The 23,667-nt window shown below is 37.2% G+C and overlaps 1 protein-coding gene across 8 annotated transcripts in view; it reads left to right on the top strand.

Moving 5' to 3' along the window:
* Window positions 1-23,667, top strand: part of grid2 (glutamate receptor, ionotropic, delta 2) — a 475,459-nt gene that overhangs the window by 262,255 nt on the left and 189,537 nt on the right. For all 8 annotated transcript variants that reach the window (XR_013283658.1, XR_013283660.1, XR_013283659.1 and 5 more), the window contains 2 exons: window positions 3,953-4,240; window positions 18,785-18,990. Coding sequence is in view for 5 of the 8 variants with exons in the window: in XM_077522422.1 (XP_077378548.1) it covers window positions 3,953-4,240; window positions 18,785-18,990 (494 nt within the window). In the remaining 3 variants the exon portion in view is untranslated. The remainder of the gene's footprint in view (window positions 1-3,952; window positions 4,241-18,784; window positions 18,991-23,667) is intronic.

Raw genomic sequence — 23,667 nt, 5'->3', positions numbered from 1 at the left:
TAGTTAGCGTTTCAATGAGTTCCATTAAAACCCTTCCAAATGATTTCCCTTAGCCAATATGCAAAAAAAAATGTAAGTCAGTGTTTGTAAGTAACAAATACATAATATAAGTTTATTATAGTAGGATACAGTTATTATGAATCATCAGTTTTACAGATTAATTTTCAAGGAATATTTGATGACATTTATTATCAAACATTTTGGTTTAATTATTTGGCTTTTTCTATTATTATTTAGCATTTTTCAATGGGTGTATTTCATTCAACAGATTTGTTTATGTCATTATTGAATTAACTTTTATATATATATAGTGAAGATTGGGGCTGAGGTGACAGGTGAATATGGAACTGTGATATATAGAAAAGTTGTCTCTTGATTCAATACAGCTGATCACACGGCGATATATTTTTGGATGCTTGTAATAACCAATTGGTTTGTGATCATGAGTCAGCTTCGATTTTGTTAAGATGGTGCACCACTAACTAAAGACGATTAACAATAAAAAAAAAAAATGAATTGAGTCAAAAGATAATTTAACACATGAAATACAAATAGTGATTAATGCAACAAAAAGTTCTGGCGGACAAAGAGCAAAATTATTTCATACCCAAAAAAAAATACAAGTGGTGGACGAGCCACAGTAAATGGACAGTGCCTAAAGCAAAAATAACAAACATGATATAATCTAAATGAGATTTGAAGACAAAAGGAGCAGAACATATTATTTTCCATATTATTTATTATTTGCGCAAACGCTAAGAACTAGGAAGACAACGGAGCCGAGCAATATACAATGTGTAATAATTCTGTGCATTCCTTCTGAAACAATAGTGCTTCAATACCACGTTAGTTCAAACCAGCAGCAGGTGGAAAGTCCGCCAATCAAGATTCATCATGAGTGGTTTAAAGTTATCCGAACAGGAAGACAGAAAAACAGAAACATAATGTGTTTTGCGTAAATCTTTGTGAAGCAGTCTGTGGCTCATTATCCATGTTTGGGATTACGCTGATTTAGAGCAAGGTGCATCACATATCATTGGGTCATGAGTAGTGTTGTTCCGATACCGTTTTTTGGCTCCCGATACCGATACACAGCTTTGCAGTATCGGCCGATACCGATACCATACTGATACTTAAGATTTTTTTTTTTTCCTCAACATGAAAAAACTGTCCTGCCATTGGTTCAGAGCATTCAAGGGCAAATAGGATATCTTAGATCGGCATGCAGTGAACATGTCACATACCGGTGAATGTCGTGCACCAGCAAGACCCAAGATGCTGCATCCAAAATCCTATATTAGCGTTGGAATTAATGGTATCGGCATGTTACTTGTGAGTAGTCACCGATACCGATACCACTGTTTTAATGCAGTATCGGCACCTCTGCCGATACCAGTATCGGTATCGGAAAAACACTAGTCATGAGCCACATGCTGCTTCACCAAGTCCACACGGCTGTCTCGCTGATTCAAAACAGGAGCTGCCTTGTTATCACAACCATGCAATTGCGAAATAAGGTGTACAAAATAATATTTTGGCAATGAGCCACATGCTGCTTCACCATGTCTCGAGAGAGAACACATGGTTATCTGATCGCATGAAGCAGCCCCTTCTGGTAAATTTCCATTACAGAAGAGGATTGTTTGTGTTGCCATGAGGGTAAACACAAGATGTCTGGTGAGGAATGATGATAAACACGATGAACTGATGGAATGGGAAATGTTGCAGGAGACATTTCATTCCAAATAAGGCAAGTGTGTACAATATTCGCAGGTGCTGATAGGCAATTCATGGGTGCGACTCGAAATAAATAAATAAATAAATGAAAAAGCCGAGCGGGGGCTTTGAGGGGAAGCTTTCCGAGTGTCTGTTTCGGACAAGGCTGGAGATAACACGAGAGTGGGTTGAGCGGGTGGAATGCAGTAGGTATTTTTTTTCCGACACGGTGAGAAGCGGAGGAGTGTCGACAAGTGGAACGGTTCCGAAATAAGCGCAGATAATGCTCTCAAGTCGAGGAAAGCACAAACACGCTGGAGACTCAGAGGGGGGGGGGGAAGAAAAAGCTGGCAAAGATCCCATCCTTTTGGCGACAGACTTTTCCTCATATCAAACTTCAAATGTAGTTTTATCAAAGTGTTGAGGCTGTGTGATTGTGCTTGAAAGTAGCTCGGCGGTGGATCAATAGCGGCGACGTTGACGCAACACTCCAGGCTCATGTCCTGACTTCAATCTCATTCACTGGCTTCAATTGTGGTCATTTTGAGCAAAGAAAGCTTTGCTTTTAAGGCAAAGGCATCAATCATTGCACCAAGGCTCTATTTTAGTGATAGTCATGGGGGGGGGTTAAGAGTGGCTTGTTGACTCTGTCTTTGTGTTTCGTGGTGTGTGTTATTTAATGTAGCATTGGATAACATATGCGGTGCGTCTATTGTGGCCGTATTGCCTTTGTTCTGTCGGCACCCTATGATAAGTTGCAGTTTTTAACATATGGGATCTTATTGCATGAACAGTTGAAATGATCTTTGCCAAACAGTCAATGACAAACGTCCACAAGTAGCTTTACAAAGATAAGGTTTATAATTAGTTTCAAACAAGTGTTAGGATTCCATTTAACATTTGGAATTAAGGCTTTATGTATCAATTAAGGTTTCAAACCAGGTTTGAGGTTTCAAATGAGGCTTGGAATTGGGGTTTAAAGCAAAGGTTGGGTTTTGAATTAAGGTTTAAAGACAGTGTTGGGGTTGTTTAGTACAAAAAATAAATAAATAATATATCTAAAGGTTGTTTTGTATATATAAAAAATATACTGTAAAATTGACTCAAGTTAGTAGGTCAGTCCAATATTTTGATCCAATTCGAGTTGTTTTTGACCCAGCAGTTTTAAGAGTGTATAGTTTCGAGACAGGATTATAGTTTCAAATTAAGATTTAAATGCAGTTAGGGTTTCAAGTTAGTGTTTCAAGCCAGGGTTAGGGTTTTATATTAGGTTTTCAAGACGGGGTGAGATATTTAAGTCAAGGTTGAAGTCAAGTTTCATCCTGGGTGAAGGTTTCAAAAATGGTCCCATATCTGGGAGCAGGGTTTCAAAGTAAATGAGATTTAGAAGCCTGTTAGGGTTTCAAGCCAGTGTGAGGGTTTTAAGTAGTGTTGTTCCGATACCGTTTTATGGCTCCCGATACCGGTACGATACCCAGCTCTGCAGTATCGGCCGATACCGATACCATACCGATACTGATGTTTTTTTTTTTCCTCAACATGAAAAAGCTGTCCTGCTATTGGTTCAGAGCATTCAAGGGCCAATAGGATATCTTAGATCGGCATGCAGTGAACATGTAACATACCAGTGAATGTCGCGCACCAGCAAGACACAAGATGCTGCATCCAAAATCCTATATTAGCGTTGGAATTAATGGTATCGGCATGTTACTTGTGAGTAGTCACCGATACCGATACCACTGTTTTAATGCAGTATCGGCACCTCTGCCGATACCATTGGTATCGGAACAACACTAGTTTCAAATGGTTTCAAGATGGTGGTGGAGCAGGGATGTCAAATTAATTTTTGTCGTGGGCCACGTTGTAGGGCCATTATGAATATACTTATGAAATTGGTAAAATATTGTGTTTATTTTGAAAGGGTGATGGGTAACAAAAATGGTTGCAATATCTCAGCTTTAAAAAATTAAGGCAATTTGTAATTGTCTTATTAAGCAAGAAACATGAATTTGATGCACATAATATTTTTTTGTGGACCACATAAAATTATGCGGTGGGCCAGGTCAGGCTCCTGGGCCTTAAGTTTGACACCTGTGTGAAATGAAGAATTCAAGCCTGTTTCAAGGTTTTACATGACATACTTGAAAGCTATACTTAGTGTTGAATATCTTCAATTGAAAAAAAAGCGAGAATTTGTGAATAGAATTGAACATTGTCTTCTCTTCCCTCCATGCAGCATGCGAGCTGATGAACCGCGGCATCCTGGCCCTGGTCAGCTCCATCGGCTGCATGTCGGCGGGCAGCCTGCAGACGCTGGCCGACGCCATGCACATCCCGCACCTCTTCATTCAGCGCTCCACAGCGGGCACGCCCCGCTCCGCCTGCCCGTCCACTAGCCGCAGCCCCGGAGCCGACGACTACACCCTGATGGTGCGTCCGCCCGTCTACCTCAACGAGGTCATCATGCAAGTGGTGTCGGAGTACAGTTGGCAGAAGTTTGTCCTCTTCTACGACTCTGACTTTGGTAAGAGGGTTTCCATTTCTGACCTCTCTTTGTAGGCTTTCATAAATGGATGGATATAATTGAAAAAAAAAAGCATCATTTGACGTCTTTTTTCCGTCAATGGCAGTAAATGAGTTAATATCGTAGATTATTCTTCTGATTGTGCAACTAACTGTTTAAAGACAAAAAATAATTTGAAAATTTCAAAATTAACATTAAGTAATATAAAAATGTGTTTATCAGCATCAATATTGTATCCATTTTGTTTTTCTAATGAAGCAATAGCTGTTGAGGTTACTCATAGTTTATCAAAGAATGTTGTTATATGCCCCCCACCAAAAAAAGTTGTCGAGTCTTATTCAAATGATTTTTAAATATTTTAAAAATATTTTATTTTTTAATCACATATATTATTAATTCGTGACTTTTAATTTTGCCCATAGTTGATCAAATCATTTTGTTAAATGCCCATCCCTGCTCTAAATATCAACCTGCTGCATATTTTAACATTTTAGCACAATTTTCAATGTTATCTGCAGAAATCTAGGTTACAATTATGCAAAAAAAAGATGCCCATGTCCGACTGTTTTTGTTTTTCTTGTAATATTGTTATACAAAAGTGTAGGGGTGTTAAAAAAAAAAATCGATTCGGCGATATATCGCGATACTACATCGCGCGATTCTCGAATCGATTCAATATCGGCAGAATCGTTTTTTTTTAGTTTTTTTTATATTTTTTTTAGGATTCACACCTTGAGCATGGAAGGATGTTATATGAACGGAACATTAAGCCTTAATATTTTATTTTAATGCTGTTCAAACATGAAACAGATTACAACCTCTATAAGACTGAAATTTCAGATAAATAAATAATACATTTTCATATAAATCTTACACTCTACAAGCTTACTGATTAGTATTTTCTAAATTTGAATGAAAAAAATCGCAACAATCGACTTATAAATTCGTATCGGGATTAATCGGTATCGAATCGAATCGTGACCTGTGAATCGTGATACGAATCGAATCGTCAGGTACTAGGCAATTCACACCCCTACAAAAGTGTTTTGAAAAAGAAAAGTAACATTAAGAAGCAATATAAATATCAAAACGTGTTTTTTCTTATGAATTCCTTGATTAATGTTGACTTAATGTTCCCCAGACTTCTTGAATAATTTATAAATATTAAAAAAATATATATTTTTTTTAAATTCAAGTGTGTTCTTAATTCTTTGACATGTAATTTTCCCCACTGTTCATGATTGAGTTTCTACCACACGTTATCTGCAGAAAAATACCAGCAAAAATAAATAAATAAGAAACTTAATAATTAAAAAAATCCGTCTAGATTTAAAAATAGATTTTACAGCCAGAACTGTATCACAAATTCCCCCGAGTTAAGTAGTTTCTTTATGTTTCATCTTACAAACAAACAAACCCAGGCAATGAAAGTCAAAACTGCTTTGCGGCGGTAACAAACGTCCTCATTAATGATAAGGCCTATTCTGGAGCTAGAATTCCTGGACTTGAAGAGCCATTTTCAATCACTGATATGAGCGAAATGAGACAGAAGCTGATATCTGGAGCTAAAATGGATGGAACTCATCTCTGGGGTGAATTTTGTATTAAACTTACACAAGGGCACTAGTGGTGCCTCAACATGGAAGGACATTAGTGAGCTAATGGATATACGGCTAAATCAAGAGCACTGTCTTCCCTCATCGCATCTGCCAGGAAGCTCATTTGACATGTCAGTCCGCGCTTGCCGTCTCATTCCGCCTTTTGTTGTCTATCTCTTCCCCCTCACGTCTTCTCTCCATCCGGTAAATGTTCTGGAGTCCTTTATGTATACGGAAATGTGGCTATATTGTTGCTTTTATTGTTTACGGCTTCACAGTGATAGCTTTATTTATTTATTTATTTATTTATTTATTTATTTATTTATTTATTTATTTATTTATCAAGTTCAGCATATGATACTCCAACAACATTGTCAGTAAATAAAAGTATCAAGGCAAAGCTCAGGTTGCTGAAAAGGCATCAATGAAAAGGTGATTACTGTATGGATGTATATCATGTTCTTAGATTTTAGCAGAAAAAGGGACGGCTGACGAGTTGTCATCTTTTTCTGTTATTACTTCACTGGATTAGTTACCGTATTTTCCGCACTATAAGGCGCACTTTCAATGAATGACATATTTTAAAACTTTTTCCATATATATAATGTGCTACAGTAGAGGCTGGGGTTACGTTATGCATCCATTAGATGGTGCTGCGCTAAAGGGAATGTCAACAAAACAGTCAGATAGGTCAATCAAACTTTATTAATAGATTACAAACCAGCTTTCTGACACCTCCATTCACTCCCAAAATGAATAAACAGCTGTTTTATTCATTCTCTGAGGTAAAGTATTAGTATTAGCTAGCGATCCAAGATGGCGGGATCTTCTGCGCACCGATCGTGCAGGGGCACCGATAGCGTCTTGACAGCGAAACCTGTTGCGGCTCAATATTGATCCATATATGGCGCACTGGATTATAAGGCGCATGGTCAGCTTTTGAAAAAATTGAAGGCTTTTAAGTGCGTCTTATAGTGCGGAAAATATGGTATATTGGTTATTTGAAATGCCACAGTTTGCTTATAAAATTTGGATACTCAATAAATAGTATAGAATTCAAGTAAAAGAAAGCTATTTATGAAATGTTACCTTTATTTTAAAAGTCAAAAGGGTTTTTGCGTGTATTTAAATATATAGTGTTGCTGCCATGATGAAGCCATTTGACTATTTGACATGTTTGGAGCATCATTATTAGCGACAGTGGGCGGAATATGTACTGTTTGTCCACACGGTTACCTCTGTCAAGGCAGACTGACTGTTTTCTATTCCAAACTATCCTCCCTTCATTTTCCTTCCATCTGCATTCTTGCACTTCGAAAATGGAGGTAATTTAACTGTGAGTCATACAGGGGAGACGGCTGATGCATTGCTCCTAATGGGCCAAACCTCAAAAATATGTTTCTTTTTCAAACGCACCCTTAATGAGTGGTGTCAAAGCAAGTAGTTTGCTTTCTCTCGCCGGTGGGTAAACACCAGCTGTGACGCCATTCATCAGTCGGTGGACGCCGCAGTCCGACAAGCCCAAGCCCCATAAAGAGACGCGTGATAGTTTTCTGCCTTCGGTGATTCAGGGTTGAATTACTTCTCATGGCCTTAATGAGCCTCCATTTTGCTCACTGTACTCGACAGAAAAAAAGAAGTAATGCGTGGTCATCATTGATCTCCAATGGGAACTCTGCGGTGGGATTGTTTTGAAAAGCATTCCGGCGTCTCCAACTCAATCTCCGGCTGCATTAAAGCAGTTTATCGGTGTGCTAAATATTTCAGAGGGAAGCATCTTCTAATGAGTGAGCTACTGCACACAGTTTATTTATTGGATTAATATTGAATAGTGACTAATGCAGCCCTTGTGGGGGGGCGGGGAGTAGCATGCAATGCTCGTCCCACAGATCAGCGTAACAACCCTCCCCATCGTTAAATCACCCACGCAAAGTAGAGTCTGGTATTAGTCATGAACCTTCTGGTTCGGGGTTGGCGAGTGTGGGAAGCCGTCTTCACATCTTCTGTAATACAGCTGCATCACAACAGGCTAAAAGCAGAAACCCCTGAACAGTGACTCCTAGAATATTTTTCAAGATTTTGCTAAAACCAGAAGGTAAACTAAGTAAATTTTCAACGTGAAAATCCATTGGGCTCAGACAAATTATTTCCATAATTTTGCTGCAACCTCAAGATCATGCACCATTTAGGGTGAAAACGATTAGGTCCTTACCCAGTCAGATGAAGTGTTAACTCAATCTTCGGTGTAATAACCTTATTTATTGATTGATTGATTTATTATTATTATTATTATTATTATTATTATTATTATTATTATTATTATTATTATTATTATTATTGTAGTAATAATAATAATAATAATAATAATTATTATTATTATTATTATTATTATTATTATTAATTCAATCTCTGGTGCAATAACCTTATTTATTGATTGATTGAATTATTTTTTATTTTATTATCTGTTCTCATTGCTGATGGACATGTAAATTTCCCTGAGGGAGCCATCCCAAAGGGATCAATAAAGTCAAGTCCAAGTCTAAAGTTTACCATTCAAGGACGGCACATAACTAAACAGAAAACCAACATTAACTCACAGAAAAATTGTAATATTATTTAGGTACTATGTTTGTCCTGCATGTCATTCCAAAAAATAATAGTGATAATAATAATAGATTCAGACTCGGGTTGTAGTCAATTTCTGCCATCTAGTGGTGAATGGTGATATTACAACTTGAAACTATACAGCGGTACCCCGCTATTCTGGGAGGATACTCTCCACAAACAGCGAAAATCTGCATAGAATTGACCCCATTGAAAATGCATTGAGGGGGAAAAAAGTATTATTTTTGTAAACCCAAAACAATTTTAAAGAAAAAAAACAAAAAAAAAACAAAAACAAAAAAAAACACTGATGACCTCCATTACACATTTTCTACTCCATTTGGTACAGGAACTGACAAAGAACACTTTATTTATTCATTTATTTATTTAACTAAGTGTTAAACCCAAAATATAATCCCATGTGATGATTGGTGTACAGACAGCAAACACCATTACTATACCCAGGCTAACAATTTTGTCGGTTTTTAACTGAAAATTACACACAATATTGTCAAGAAAATCAAAAACAGAACTGCTAAACTCCATGTGATTCCCCTACTACAGTGAAATATCACACATCTCAACATTTTTTACCTTTTGACCTCCAAGTATTGTCAAGCTCCTGCAAAATGCCCCGAAGCAAGCCTCAGTTAGGACTGGAACAAACACAGAACACCTCTGAGAAAACTTTTCAAGCGTTTAACCCAAAAGGTGACCCCGAATGGGCCGTTTCAAACATGAGCCGCAGTTTGCACAAAAATGGATGTACATTTACACATGCCCGAGATGCCCTCTGTGGCTTGTGGTCGCTGGTTTACCACACGGGTCCTCTGGGGTTTGGCCATGCTGTTCACTCAGCCAGCCACTGAAGATTCTTTTAAAGCATCACTCTTGTTCCCTAATGGGCTTCCCCATGTCCACGGAGAAAGGAAAGCATACGAGGGACAGAGAAAAGTTGTATCATCACAGCACTGGTATCATCCTTTTAAAGATGATACTAGGGCTCCCCAAAGACCTCTCCTTTTTAAAAGAAGAGTCCTTTAGAGATCAGACAGTCGAAAATGTGTCCTCTCAAATGGTGCTGTGGCGCAACTGTGCTTATTTTCAGCTCTAGTGGTGCGACCCAGGCGATGAGAACACATGCATTAGGTCTCCTCTACCGCTTCTGCCAACCATGTCTCTCTCGCTTATGCCATTCTTTCTCGGCCAACGCTGGCTTGTGTCACTTTGTACTCAAACTTAAACAAAACCTTGTTTGGCAAACGTGGGAATGACCACTTAGTGGCAAAAAAAAAATGCTGCTGACATTAAGAGGATTTCTTTTGTTTTTGTTTTCATCCCAGTGACATGTAGGGCCCGAGGCAACATGGTAAAAGGTTATCATTGGACTAAAGCAGTGCTTCGCAATTATTTTTTGCTAGGCGCCCCTAGAAAAAAAAAAAAAAAGAGACCAGTGGATGATTCTTACCTTGTGTTTAATGGACACATAAACACACAACACATAAGCATATAAACACAATATAATGTATTTTTTTTTCAACTCTTTGACTGCCAAAAACGTTTAATAACGATTAGTAAAATCAAGATGTATGCTGCCATAAACGTGAAATGACGCCATCTACGTTTTTTTTTTTTTTTTTTTTTCTTAAATGGACGGAGCAACGTCTAAGTGCAGCGCTGCCTGGTCAATGGGATGTGGAATCAAAAACACTGCCTAACTGTGGCCAGCAGATGGCAGCATTGTGTCTCTTTTCAATGGGCTGCTGGTGCATGGAATTACAATGAAATGTGACGGAATCTGATGGAATCTGATGAATGCTCGTAATTGGCGAAATGGCACTGTGGAGTTTTGTTGTTGTTGTTTTTTTTCATAACGTGTGGCAATAAAAGAGGTACAAGTTAAGGTACAGCATACATGGCAGGTTTTATATTATGTCAAAACATGATTAGTTGAGAACGGTCTTCCAAAAATGCAATTGATTAGAACTATGATGATATGAGCTTTGAATTTAAAAAAAATAAAAATAAAAAAAAGTGTCATATTAGATGCATTCGTTAGACTCAGAGAGTACACAATATGAATTATATAAGTCTGCCATAGTGTGGTCTACAGATACTTCATCGGCCTACATTTCTACTATGTGGCAAGTATCTGGTGAATTAAAGTTCATAACTATTAAAATAAGGCTACCTTGTGCACTCAACATTGTGCGCCATCTAATGAATTATATTGGGACCCATCCCATCCTAAATCTTCCCACGAGCAATTCTCTCATCGTAAAGTCACAAGCTGCTCGACAACAAAGGGAGATTTGTTTCTCCCCGGTTTGTGTCCATAACTCTGAAAACTGTGAAAACGTCAAGCGCTAATCTCGCTGGTTTGCACAAAAAAAAAGAGGCAAAGGCGTATCGCATCACGTCTGCTGATAGTGCACAGAAGAGTGTCGTTTGTCTGTGGACGAAGAGAAATTGGTGACAAGTTGGATGGGGGAGAGGCTTTAGTTGGGTAGGAACAACCAGAAGCTCAAAACAACAAAACAAAAACAAAAAAACAACAACAACAACAAAAGTAAAAAAAAAAAAAAAAAAAAAAAAAGTGAAAAGAAAATCCGATCGCTGTCACTTTGTTTTAATAAACTGTGATTGGACAACCTTGGATTGTGAATCTAATGTTTTCAGCAGAAGAAAAATCTGGAAAACTCCTATGATATAAACTTTCTTGTACTTGGTAGGCGTTGAGAGCATTAAAAAATATTTAAAAAAATGACAAAAATAGCTTTATTTTATCAGTCATTGCTCTTAGACCTTGAATGTTCAAAAGCCGTATTGTAAGCCTTGGCAAGTGTATGTATGTATGATGAAAATGTGTCTGGCATTTCAAATACTAGAAAGATTTCAATTTAAGAAGCGACTGACTAAACCGGAGAGTGCACTTAATCTCTGCGGGCTTCATATAGAATCTAACAGCCTGCAAACTGGAGGATGTGGAGGAGAGACTTTGGGGATTTTTTTTTTCTCCCTCTCCCGAGAGGTTTTACAGCCAAGTTTGACTGCACTACTTGAAAATCATGTTTTGCATATTTAATGACTTCACAAAGTGAGGAAATGTACCCTGTAACCCTTGTCATGGTACAGCTGAAGATCATTCAAACATTCCCAAGTTTAAGGAGAAATTAACCTCTGAATAATTAAACTAAAATAAAGAACAGACAGACAGACAGACAGACAGACAGACAGATAGATAGAAGCCCTGCTAGCTTAATGCTAATGATAGATAGATAGATAGATAGATAGATAGAAGCCCTGCTAGCTTAATGCTAATGATAGATAGATAGATAGATAGATAGATAGATAGAAGCCCTGCTAGCTTAATGCTAATGATAGATAGATAGATGGATAGATAGATAGAAGCCCTGCTAGCTTAATGCTAATGATAGATAGGATAGATAGATAGAAGCCCTGCTAGCTTAATGCTAATGATAGATAGATGGGTAGATAGATAGAAGCCCTGCTAGCTTAATGCTAATGATAGATAGATGGATAGATAGATAGAAGCCCTGCTAGCTTAATGCTAATGATAGATAGATAGATAGATAGATAGATAGATAGAGTAAAAATGTTCATCATTTTACAATAAATAAAAGTGGTGTATGCAGGCAGCATTTCAGCAGGCATTGAGCTTTGTGGTTATGAGGCTAATTTACATACAGTAATATCTGCCCACAGACTGACTTCATCCGAGCATGATATAATAAGCTAGTTTTGCTGAAGATCCAGAGCCACTATCAAGAGGCGACCAGACTACACTGTCTGATACGCTATCATGCAGAAACCACAACAGCTGCATTGTGTCATTGGACCCATAGATTAGTGGTAGGTAACAGGCTACTGGGTTTGATTCTACTTATGTTAGCTTGCTAACATTAACTTTTGCAATTAATTAACATTTAATCAGATGTTTTGTTTAAATTGAGTAGGCTGGCACTTTCTCATGACACAGTAATTTATGTTCATTTTCTATTCTGTAGTTATCATATCACGTTTCATTTTTGACTAGGGATGGACAAGTACCAATTCCAGGCCCATACAAACCTTATTTCAACTAACTATAAATTGGAAATTTGAAATAAAAAATAAAAATGAGAAGAATAGAAAATGAGCAATTTCATGCAATTTTAAGGAAAAATGCTACATTGGATGCATAGGTCTTTCTTTAAAATTATCCAGTATGTTTTATTTTTTTTTAAGTACTAATGGTATCATTACTTAGTATCAGTATCAGTGGCTAATCAAGAGTTGAGTACTGGTATCGGTCTGTAAAATAATAGTGGTATCAAAAGTCTCTATTTTTGGCGACCTTTCGGTGGGTCAAATTGACCCCTGACTGACAATATATCCTGAAAATCATGGCTGAAGTCCAAATTGTACAACTTTTGGGATGTGATCTTCATAAGGTAATTGGAATTTTGATCATGATTTTCAGAATTAGCTATTACCGTATTTTCGCGACTATAAGGCGCACCTCAAAGCCTGCAAATTTTTCAAAAGGTGACCATGCGCCTTATAATCCAGTGCGCCTTATATATGGATCAATATTGAGCCGCAACAGGTCTCGCTGTCGGTGACCCTGCACGATCGGTGACACGCATGCGCAGAAGATCCCGCCATCTTGGAATGCTAGCTATTACTAATATTTTACCTCAGAGAAAATAAGAAAACAGCTGTTTATTCATTTCGGGAGTGAATGGAGTTGTCAGAAAGCTGGTTAGTAATCTATTAATAAAGTCTGACTGACCTATCTGACTGTTTTGTTGACATTGCCTTTAGCGCAGCACCATCTAATGGATGCATAACGTAACCCCAGCCTCTAGTGTAGCTCCTTATATATGGAAAAAGTTTTAAAACATGTCATTCAGTGAAGGTGCGCCTTATAATGTGGTGCGCCTTATAGTGCAGAAAATGCGGTAGTTGTATTTTTATGTTTGCAATAGTACTGTCAAAGTTAAAGGTTTGAAGCTGCAGTTAGCTCTGGATTTAAAGGTTTAACTCATGAGTTAAACATTTAACGCTTTAACTTTGACCACACTAGTTTACAGACAACACACCTAATGCTTTGGCAGTCAACACTCTTGTTGTTACCCAATATTTATAGGGGTCTTGTGCCATCTACGTAATGAATTTTCTTTGAAAATGCCTGGCAGTCATACACACAACACTGTAAAGGAGGACAAGAATGGAAGGGAAAAGCAAGCATGAAAACAACGCTTATGAATGTAGGTGAAAACTACTTTGGAGCCCAAAAGATTTGGAAAGTTCCCTGTTTGTAAGAAAGGAAGTAAATATGATTGGCATACATAGAGAGAGTAAATAAGTTTCCCCTGTGGTCCGTATTTGGCTCCCAGCATATAATTGCTTAGAGGACAAAAATCAAAAAACAAAAAGAAACAGATAAAAGATACTGTGATGAGGAGTCTTTAAAGCAGTGAGGAGGAAGAGACAGAGCCGGCGGCATATTGCACATTGGTTGGAGCGGAGTGGGGGGAAACAAGGCGAACAAATAAACACAGAAACAACTCAACGTGCTGTGTTAAAAGGTGCTGGTAGCTAACATCCTTAGAGGATTTGAAATGTCTATACCAATGAAAGGTTGGAGTCGAGGCAAACACCAACAGAAGTGAAGTACAGCACGTAACAAAAGGAGATAAAGCTCTTAAAGCAAAAAAGGAACATGGTTGTTAAATTGTATACAAAACCATTGTGTCTGTGTTTTTTTTTATTATATTATTTCAACTCAACCTTTGCTCCAACTTTAAAGTCATCTCACATAATGAGAAAATTTTAGACTTATTGTAATTCCAGTTATGTCTTATATGAATTACTTGTCCGTCGTAATACACACAAAAGTCTTTTACTTTGTCTAGTCATATTTCACTTGTTAGTATTACTTATTTTTTTATTTTATTTTATTTTACTTTGTTACATTTTGATTAAGTGTAGAGTTTGATGGCACTCAATACTCTTGGTTCTGTATGGTACTAGTTAGTCTCACTTAATTTTATTTATATATTTTTAAATATGATGTATTTATTGGCGGCATGGTGGTTGACTGGTTAGCACGTCCGCCTCCCAGTTCTGAGGACTCTGGTTCGAGTCCAGGCTCCGGCCTTCCTGGGTGGAGTTTGCATGTTCTCCCCGTGCCTGCGTGGGTCTTCTCCGGGTACTCCGGTCTCCTCCCACATTCCAAAGACATGCATGGCAGGTTAATTGGCCGCTCGGAGTTGTACCTGATGGATGGTTGTGGATGGTTGTTTGTCTCTGTGTGCCCTGCAATTGGCTGGCAACCAGTCTCGGGTGTACCCCGCCTACTGCCCAGAGCCAGCTGAGATAGGCGCCAGCACCCCCCACGACACTTGTGAGGAATAAGCGGTCAAGAAAATGGATGAATGTATTTATTGTTTTTGCATAGAAATTAGTAAAAATGCTCTCTACCTACCCAACCAGAATAGGACAGGGTAGGGCAGAACAGAGCAGAATAAGACAGGACAGGGCAGGACAACCTTTACACAGCACACCCATGGAAGTAAAACTTGAGCTTCTTTTTTTTGTGACTTTCCAAGTTTCGAAGTAATAACCCGATCTCCAATATTTCTTACATACAAGTCAGTCAAATTTGTGATGTAATCACAATATAGCTAAGCTGTCACGAAATATGTAGTCAAAACTTTATTGAGATGTGTTATAAAATACAATACTACAATCATATATATATATATATATATATATATATATATATATATATATATATATATATATATATATATATATATATATGCTTTGCAGGCATTTTGATGCCTGAGTTGAGGAGTGATATCTTGGTTCCAATGAACTATGTTGAAGTAAGATTAGGAGCTTTGCCACCACCTTGTGGCATCAATAGCCAATTGTGAACCTTTTGAGGGTCGTCTATTATGGACGAATGCAGTTTATTGCTGACATATTTTTTGGAAAAGACTGCTACAACCACCTTGGCTAATGAGTCACATGCTGATTCACCAAGATGTCATTATCTGACCACATGTAGCAGCCTGCTCTGATACATTTCTGTTCCAGACTTTTCTTGGACTTCATAATACAGAATTTATTTTTTTTTCTTAAGGAAACATCCCAACTTTTTGAGTCTTATTGCATAATTTAATAAGCTCTCTATGTGGAGCGTTGATGTGCAGGTGGAAGGACAGCCAGAGGTGTAAGCTCAGGGAAAGACAAAGATGTCCAACAGCAGAACACGACCGGGTGGCGATTATATAAAAGGCTGCTGCACGCATACAACACACTAAAAAGACCGAAAGTGTTTTTCAGGCCATAGCAAGGATGTCCGAAGACCCTGTTGAAATCACTTAGTTTTATCATGGCAACTAAATCGCCTTCAATTTATTCTATACATACCTATTTTAGGACCCCCAGTCATTAAGTGTGTTTCTTTCAACATTCTTTGTATTTCTTTTTCTTTGATGCCACCGCAGAGTTTACATCAATGTCACAAAGACATACGATGTAATGGGGACCACCCACCCATCTGTTTTCTTTATCCTCATTGGTTGCGGACGAGCTGGAGCCAGTCCCATCTGATTTTGTTTTCAGGGGCAGGCTAGAACCTGAATTGGAAATAGAACTTAATTATTGCATCTTAAGTGGCCACCGTGGCGTCTTAGTATAACAGTTTGACATCTCAGTAATAATAAAAGAATGGATTGTAAACTGCAAAACAGGTTTAGCCTTCCCATGAGCAAACTCACCTTCAAAGTACACGCAAGTCTGAGCATTTGTCACCACGTCTGTCAAACGGTCATTGAATTTAAGCGTACAAGATTGCACTACAAAATCTGGTCTAAATGTGCACTAAAAAAGCAAAACAAAATAATAATAATAATAATAATAATAAATACAGAAATAATTTCAAAAAGGCCAACAAGGTATTTGGATTACCGTATTTTCCGCACTATAAGGCGCATCGCATTATAAGGCGCACCTTCAATGAATGACATATTTTAAAACTTTTTTTATATATAAGGTGCTACAGTAGAGGCTGGGGTTACGTTATGCATCCATTAGATGGTGCTGCGCTAAAGGGAATGTCAACAAAACAGTCAGATAGGTCAGTCAAACTTTATTAATAGATTACAAACCCGCTTTCTGACAGCTCCATTCACTCCTAAAATGAATAAACAGCTGTTTTATTATTTTCTCTGAGGTAAAGTATTAGCATTAGCTCGCGATCCAAGATGGCGGGATCTTCTGCGCATGCGCGTCACCGATCGTGCAGGGTCACCGATAGCGTCTTGCCAACGAGATCTCAATATTGATCCATATATAAGGCGCACTGGATTATAAGACGCATGGTCAGCTTTTGAAAAAATTGAAGGCTTTTTGGTGCGCCTTATAGTGCGGAAAATATGGTAATCAAAAAGACAAAAATCAACAGAAGTCCAAAAATAGCAAGGTTCAAAGTACCAAAACAAACAGTAAGATTGGACAAAGACATCAAACACAAACAATGAAGACGCGGAAAAACCCACAAAGCAACTGGCGAGACAATGAGGGAACACCTGGACAAAACACAAGTGGCTGAGGAAGCTGATTGGTCAACAAAAGGGACCGGGTTGATGAGCACAAGAAAACACAAAAACCTAACGAGACAGGCATGAAAAAGACACAATGAGTGCATGACTAAGCTAAATCTAATCAAATTAGCAAAAAAAAATAAAAAATCACCACAAACCCAAATCATGACATATTTATTCATTTAATATACATTATCTACCCATAGAACAGGAAATGTTGGTCAAATTTGGCAAAATTTCTTCAAACAAGTAAATGGTTTGCCTTATTATTTATTGTCATCAGTGCAATCATAACAGCTAATGTGTGTGAGTGTCCAAGTGTGAGCTGCAGCGTGAGAATAATCTATACCGGGGTTCACTCTATTCCGATCAAAGTATACATAAGTAGGTCATGACATAGTTCAGTGTTGTTGAGTTATTAAAGGAAGAAAAAAAAAGCAATTATCTATACCAAGAGTAATTTGTGCAGTTACAAAATAAGGATACAGGTGTCAGTTTGTTCACTGCTTGAACGCCTCGACACTTAATGAGGTACGTGCAGGTCAAGGTAATCCTAATTAAGACACTTTGGTTGATATCCCCCGCTAATGATGTATGTGGATGTGTGCGTGCGTGCCTATATGTCGCTTTGTGTGTCATACGTGAAGCAGAAACCTAATGATGTATTCGATATGAAAACAAATGACATTGCCACCATTGTCGGTGTCATGGCTATGCAATTAGCTAGATTGATTGGTCTCACAACTTGAAGGAAAGGGTGGGACGATGTTGTCTTTGCATGAATAGGACAATTTCAGGGCATGCACGAGAAATATTGCATATTGTGAGGCGATCGGAATCGTAATGGAAGACATTTTCAATTCTTGGTGAGGTTAAAACATCCGGTTTCCTTGTATATCGGTGCGTCTGCCTCACAGCCTCTATCAAGAGGATTTGGGTTCGAATCTTTTTTTTTTTTTTTTTTTTTTTTTTTTTTTTCCTAGAGAGAGCTCAGAATTGTTCATTCGGTAGTCTTACCGATTCAATGTCTTATCATCATTGCTCTCTCTCTTTTTTTTTTTTTTTATGTGTATGTGTGCGTGCAAATACGTGTAAATTTATACTCATTAATTCACCTAATAAACCTAATAAAAATCCCATTACACTTCACCTTAACCAGATACTTCAGAGTCTCGCCAGAGTCGTGAGGTTCAAACGGTCAGGAGACCAGAGAAAAGGTCAGAAAGGATAAAAAGAAAAGAAAGATAAATCAAAGTAAAATCCAGCACCAACCAAACACTTCCTGCCTTCCACATGGTTACAAAATCAAAATCTTACGCCAACCCCAGAAGCGTCTAAATTCTAACAAATTAAAGAGATCTCAAGAGACCAGAGGAAAAACTAAAGAGAGGAAGGAGGGAAGGATAGATGAGGCAGAGTGAGATTCACAGAATCCAGTACATCCAGTCCATCAAAGTGAAATCCAGCACCTAACAAATTAAAGAGATCTCAAGAGACCAGAGGAAAAACTAAAGAGAGGAATGAGGGGAGGATAGATAAAGCAGAGTGAGATCCACAGACACCAGCACCCCTGATTCAACGAGCGGTGGGAGGGAGAGGCGAATTCTGTTTGAATTTCAGTAGATGCTGGTGTTGGGTTTGAATCTTGACGTTAGAATCTTTTTTTGTTTTTTCACACCTGAACTGACATCACCTGTGACCATCTTTTCTCCTTTCGCCAGATATCCGCGGTGTCGAAGAATTCCTGGACCGCGCCTCCCACCAGGGCATGGACGTGTCCCTCCAGAAGGTGGAGTCCAACGTCAACATGATGATCACTGGCCTGTTCAGGACCATGCGGGTGGAGGAGCTGCACCGCTACCGGGACACGCTACGCAGAGCCGTGCTCTTCATGAGTCCAGCTACTGCCAAGGCATTCATCTCTGAGGTAAATTATTACTTTTACCCGCTTTCTGTTTTCTTTTTCTCCGTTCGATCGATCGATCAATCAATCAATCAAAATCTCACCGACATTGGCTTCATCTTTACACAGTAGATGTTGGGGTGTTTTTTTTTGTTTGTTTTGTTTTTGAGAAATTGATGAGTCATAAGTTTACCTCTTGTATTCAATATTGAATGTGTCTTAATATGTGCACACTTTGCAAACACGCATTGAGTTAGCTGGCTGAGAGAATAATGTGCATATTCATGGCTTATTATATCAGCATTTTTTTTGCACTATAAAGAACATTCTGTTCTTCTGGACATCTTCAATTTATTCCGGCAAGCATGACTCATAATCAGTACTGACAGATTTATTTATTTATTTTTTATTATTATTCTGGAGATTGACAACCAAATAAAATCTCACCCAGCCTTGTTTCAAGGTATTTATACTCGGGACTGCAGGCCGATATCAGTCTCTGTAGCCCTAGTGGCCGTTATATGATCAAGAACCATAAATTAGAAATTTGAAGAATAGTAATATGTCATTAATTCCATGCAATTTAAAGGAAATTTCTTTATTGGGACATGTAGATCTTTCTTTCAAATTATATTTTTGTTTTGTTTTGTTTTGTTTGTGGTATTGGTACTTGGTATCTGTATTGGTTGACTTCTCGACTGATATCGGTGTGAAAAAAAAAGTGGTATCCAACATCCATTCTTAAAACAATGCCTATAATTGATACCAATTATGTGTTAATATTAGGGGTGTTAAAAAAAATCGATTCGGCAATATACCGTGGTATTACAGCACGCAATTCTCGAATCGATTCGATATGTGGCCGAATCGATATTTAAATATTTTTTTATGGAAATATAAAAAAAAAAACATCTTACTTAAGGTTAGGGTTCACACGTTAAGCATGGAAGAATGTACTTTAAAGGAACATTAAACCTTAATATTTTATTTCAATGTTGTTCAAACATGAAAAGGATTGCAACAGATTGTTTGTTAAATCCAGTGGCTCACAGTTATAAGACTCAAGTTTCAAAGAAATACATTTTCATACTCATCTACGGGTGTACATTTACAAGCTTACTAATTAGTATTTTCCAAATTCAGGTAGAAAAAAAAATTTGCAATAATCGATTTATAGATTTATACCGGGATTAATCGGTATCGAATCGAATCGTGACCTATGAATCGTGATACGAATCGAATCGGCAGGTACTAGGCAATTCACACCCCTAGTTAATATAATTCTCTGTATTTTTTTTTTGCCATTGTCCTTATTCATATCCGTTAATTGCGTTACATAATTAGTTAATTAATTTCATTAAACCCTCATTGCTGCTTGGCGCTCGTGCACACGCACGCGTAACACACACAAAAGAAAATCATGGATGTCCATTTGATCCAGTTCATAAATGATAATGGAAGTCACGCTTGAAAGCAGAGGGCTTGCGTGTTAGTTATGAATTCATAATTTGAAGCGTTAATCCCACGCGACGCAACTTCATCTCAGTTTAATTAAAAATGACCTCTGTAAGACCAGTCGCAGTCTAATTTGGATGGAGGTGTGATGTGGAGGGGCGTGAAACGTATGTCGACAGTGGCAAATATGTTCGATATGACGGTAATGAACATTGGGCGACACCAAGAGTTGCTCTTAGTTCATTCCTTGAAATGGAGAGAAGAGTCTGTACATGGCAAACAAGACAAAAACAGTTTACTGTTACATTGAAGAGAACAAACTTTTTTTTTTTGGTCGCGAACTACATGCTGCTTCACCAATTTTCGAAATAAGAAAGGTCTTTAAATATTGTACTCTTCTCTCTTGTTGCCTTTCTTGTCATATTTGTGTAGTGAACAATAGCTTACCTATTTGCATTCAAAATGTCTTTAAATTAAAAGAAGGAAACTTTGTCATTTAAGGGGTTTATTTATGATTAAATCATGGAAAGTGTGAACCAACATTCACTTTTGGGTGTAAAATTGTGAAATGGACATGATGATGCATTGAAGCTGTGTACTTCTCCATTGGGATTTAAGAAAATTAAAACAATTCATGCTTATAATGCCATTGATCAAATTTAAATCATTTAGGAATTATGATGTGGGTGTCGTATTTAATTATTTTGTTCTGTTGCAGTTCTTTTCACGGGACTGTATAGGATAGGCAGGGGTTTGCAACCTGTGGCTCTGGATCCACATGTGGCTCTTTAGTACCTCTCCTGTGGCTCCCAGTGGATCTCTATTAAAAAAATAAAAATAAAAAAAATAAAAAAAATAAAAGAAGAAGAAAATTATATATTTTTTTACATATTTATTTTTATTTTTTGGATAAAATATTATTCAAATAAATTGATGGTTAAATGAAAAAATACATATTTAAATATTTTAAAAATACTATTATTTAAATGAATGAATGATTAAATAAAGAATTAAAATTTTTAAGTTGTCAGAAAATCAGAGAGAAAAGGTTGATAAAAGTTTTTTTTTAATTACCTAAATATAATCCTAAACTGACTGAAATGTCCAAAAAATAAGAGGAAACGTCGAAAATTAACATAAAATGTCAATGAAAAAAGACATCTAAAATAGGAAGGAGAGGCAGAAAATTACCATAATATGCCTGTAATATTGCCAAAAATGTCAGAAATTTAACAGAAAGGTGGACAAGTCTAAAAGTACATAAAAAAAAAAAAAAAAAGACTTACAATGACACACTGTTCACCACAATGTTCAAATGTTTTGCGGCTCCAGACAGATTTTATTTATTTGGCCTAACATGGCTCTTTTAATAGGAAAGGTTGCTGACCCCTGGTCTTTTCTTTTCTTTTCTTTCTTTTTTTTTTTTTTCCGGTTATTAATTGATTTGTTCAAAAGGATGTTTGCGTTTTCTTTTCCGTGCTATGTTTGGAACCGAAAAATAAAGCATTCATTCATTCATAGCTCAAGATAAATGCCTGATTGTTCACATGCATTAAATTCTGCTATATTTCCTTTGCCATACTTTAATTTGATAACAAATTAGTCAAAACTCCGGATGAACGAATTACCGTGTGGCTCAAGGTTATTTGCACCCGCCACAGAAAATCTTTAAAGCTGTTTTAATGAACGATTTTTTTTTTTTTTTTTTTTTTTTTTTTTTTTTTTTTTTTTTTTTTTTTAAACCACAAAAGAATACCAAGCCCTGTGCCTGTTCTTGCACAAAGACTAAAAGCACACAAGGTCAAAAGTTTTAGCAGATTTCTTTACAAAGCTCATCTCTCAAAGCAATGTTGTGACACATCAATTACCTGCTGTGTGATTGCTTGAATGCCAATGTATGTACCCTGTGGGACGCCGTGGCTGCAATGTTGATGTCGCCCGTGAAAGTAACGTTGTCTATTTGCATATACATTTATTTATTTATTTATTTGTAACCATTAGCCAACTCATCTAAGTTAACAAGCTAACTGTTTGCTGAAAAAAAAACGGACTTACTGCTTTAGCTCTTTACAAAGGCTCCATGTTAGCAAAGGAATTTCTAACATAAAGTTTGATTGGTGCATGATAGTTTATCTCGATCGGCACCCGTTTTATTAATTTTTAATTAATATGAACATGCGAGTCTCCATATTTGAGTGGCTCTTCGCAAAGGTTGACACCTCAAGCGTTTACTTTCATGACATACTAGTGGAGGAATTTTCTGTAGATGAAGTGTCAGGAGATTGTAATGATACGATTGATCATTATTCAGTTTGATTTGATTGATTTTTCTCTCCCAGCCAGCAAAGATGAAACATGTCTTCAAAGACAAGAACACACACACAGACAAACGACGCGCTTGTGTTTTGTGAGCTCATTTGTCGCGGAGATATGCCTTCACTCTCCCATGCAAATACATTAGATGTCAACCGAAAGCTGTCCCAACAAATGACTACAATAGACGAGGAGGCAGAGCGAGAAAGACAACTAAACAGTGACAGGTCAACATTAGCCACATGATTCATTATTTGCACAATTTGGATGCGGCCCTTTGCAAAATTACCCCGCGCCAAGAGACTGGCATGTTAGATTAGATTACACAAATAATTTGGAGGGCAATAACAAATGTTTGCTGTCATTTTATCCGTGTGATTGGAAAGATCCAATAAAGACTTTAGAAAACAGAATCCATCAAATATAAATGCTAAGAAAAAAGTGTTAAAAGAACAAACACCAATGGTTATCTCACTTTAAAATGATATGGTAATCAAGCCATCCATTTTGTATAGCACTTAACCTTATTAGGGTCAAGGGTGAGCCAAAATTTGTCCTAGCTGATGTGAAGGAAGAATTCGGGTATACCCTGGACTAGTCATCATCCAATTGCAGGCCACATATAAACAACCATTCATACTCACACCAAAGGAAATTTATAAGTCTTAGTCAACCTATTTTTTATTTTTTATTTTTTTTTATTTTTTTTTATTTATTTATTTATTTTTTTTAGTAAATTTTGTAACCTATTTTTATTTATTTATTTTTTTCCTCTGAATGTTAACTATTGTTTTTTGATGCTTATGTGTTGTCTTTCCTCGTGTAAAGCACATTGAGTTGCCTTGTGTATGAAATGTGCTATACAAATAAACTTGCCTTGCCTTGCCTTGCCTTGCCTAATGAAGTGCGTTTTTGGGTCTTGATTACAGCATT

The sequence above is a fragment of the Festucalex cinctus genome, chromosome 5 (genome assembly GCF_051991245.1).
Source record: "Festucalex cinctus isolate MCC-2025b chromosome 5, RoL_Fcin_1.0, whole genome shotgun sequence".
Classification (NCBI taxonomy): Eukaryota; Metazoa; Chordata; class Actinopteri; order Syngnathiformes; family Syngnathidae; genus Festucalex; species Festucalex cinctus.
This window is presented reverse-complemented; position numbering and strand designations above follow the sequence as displayed.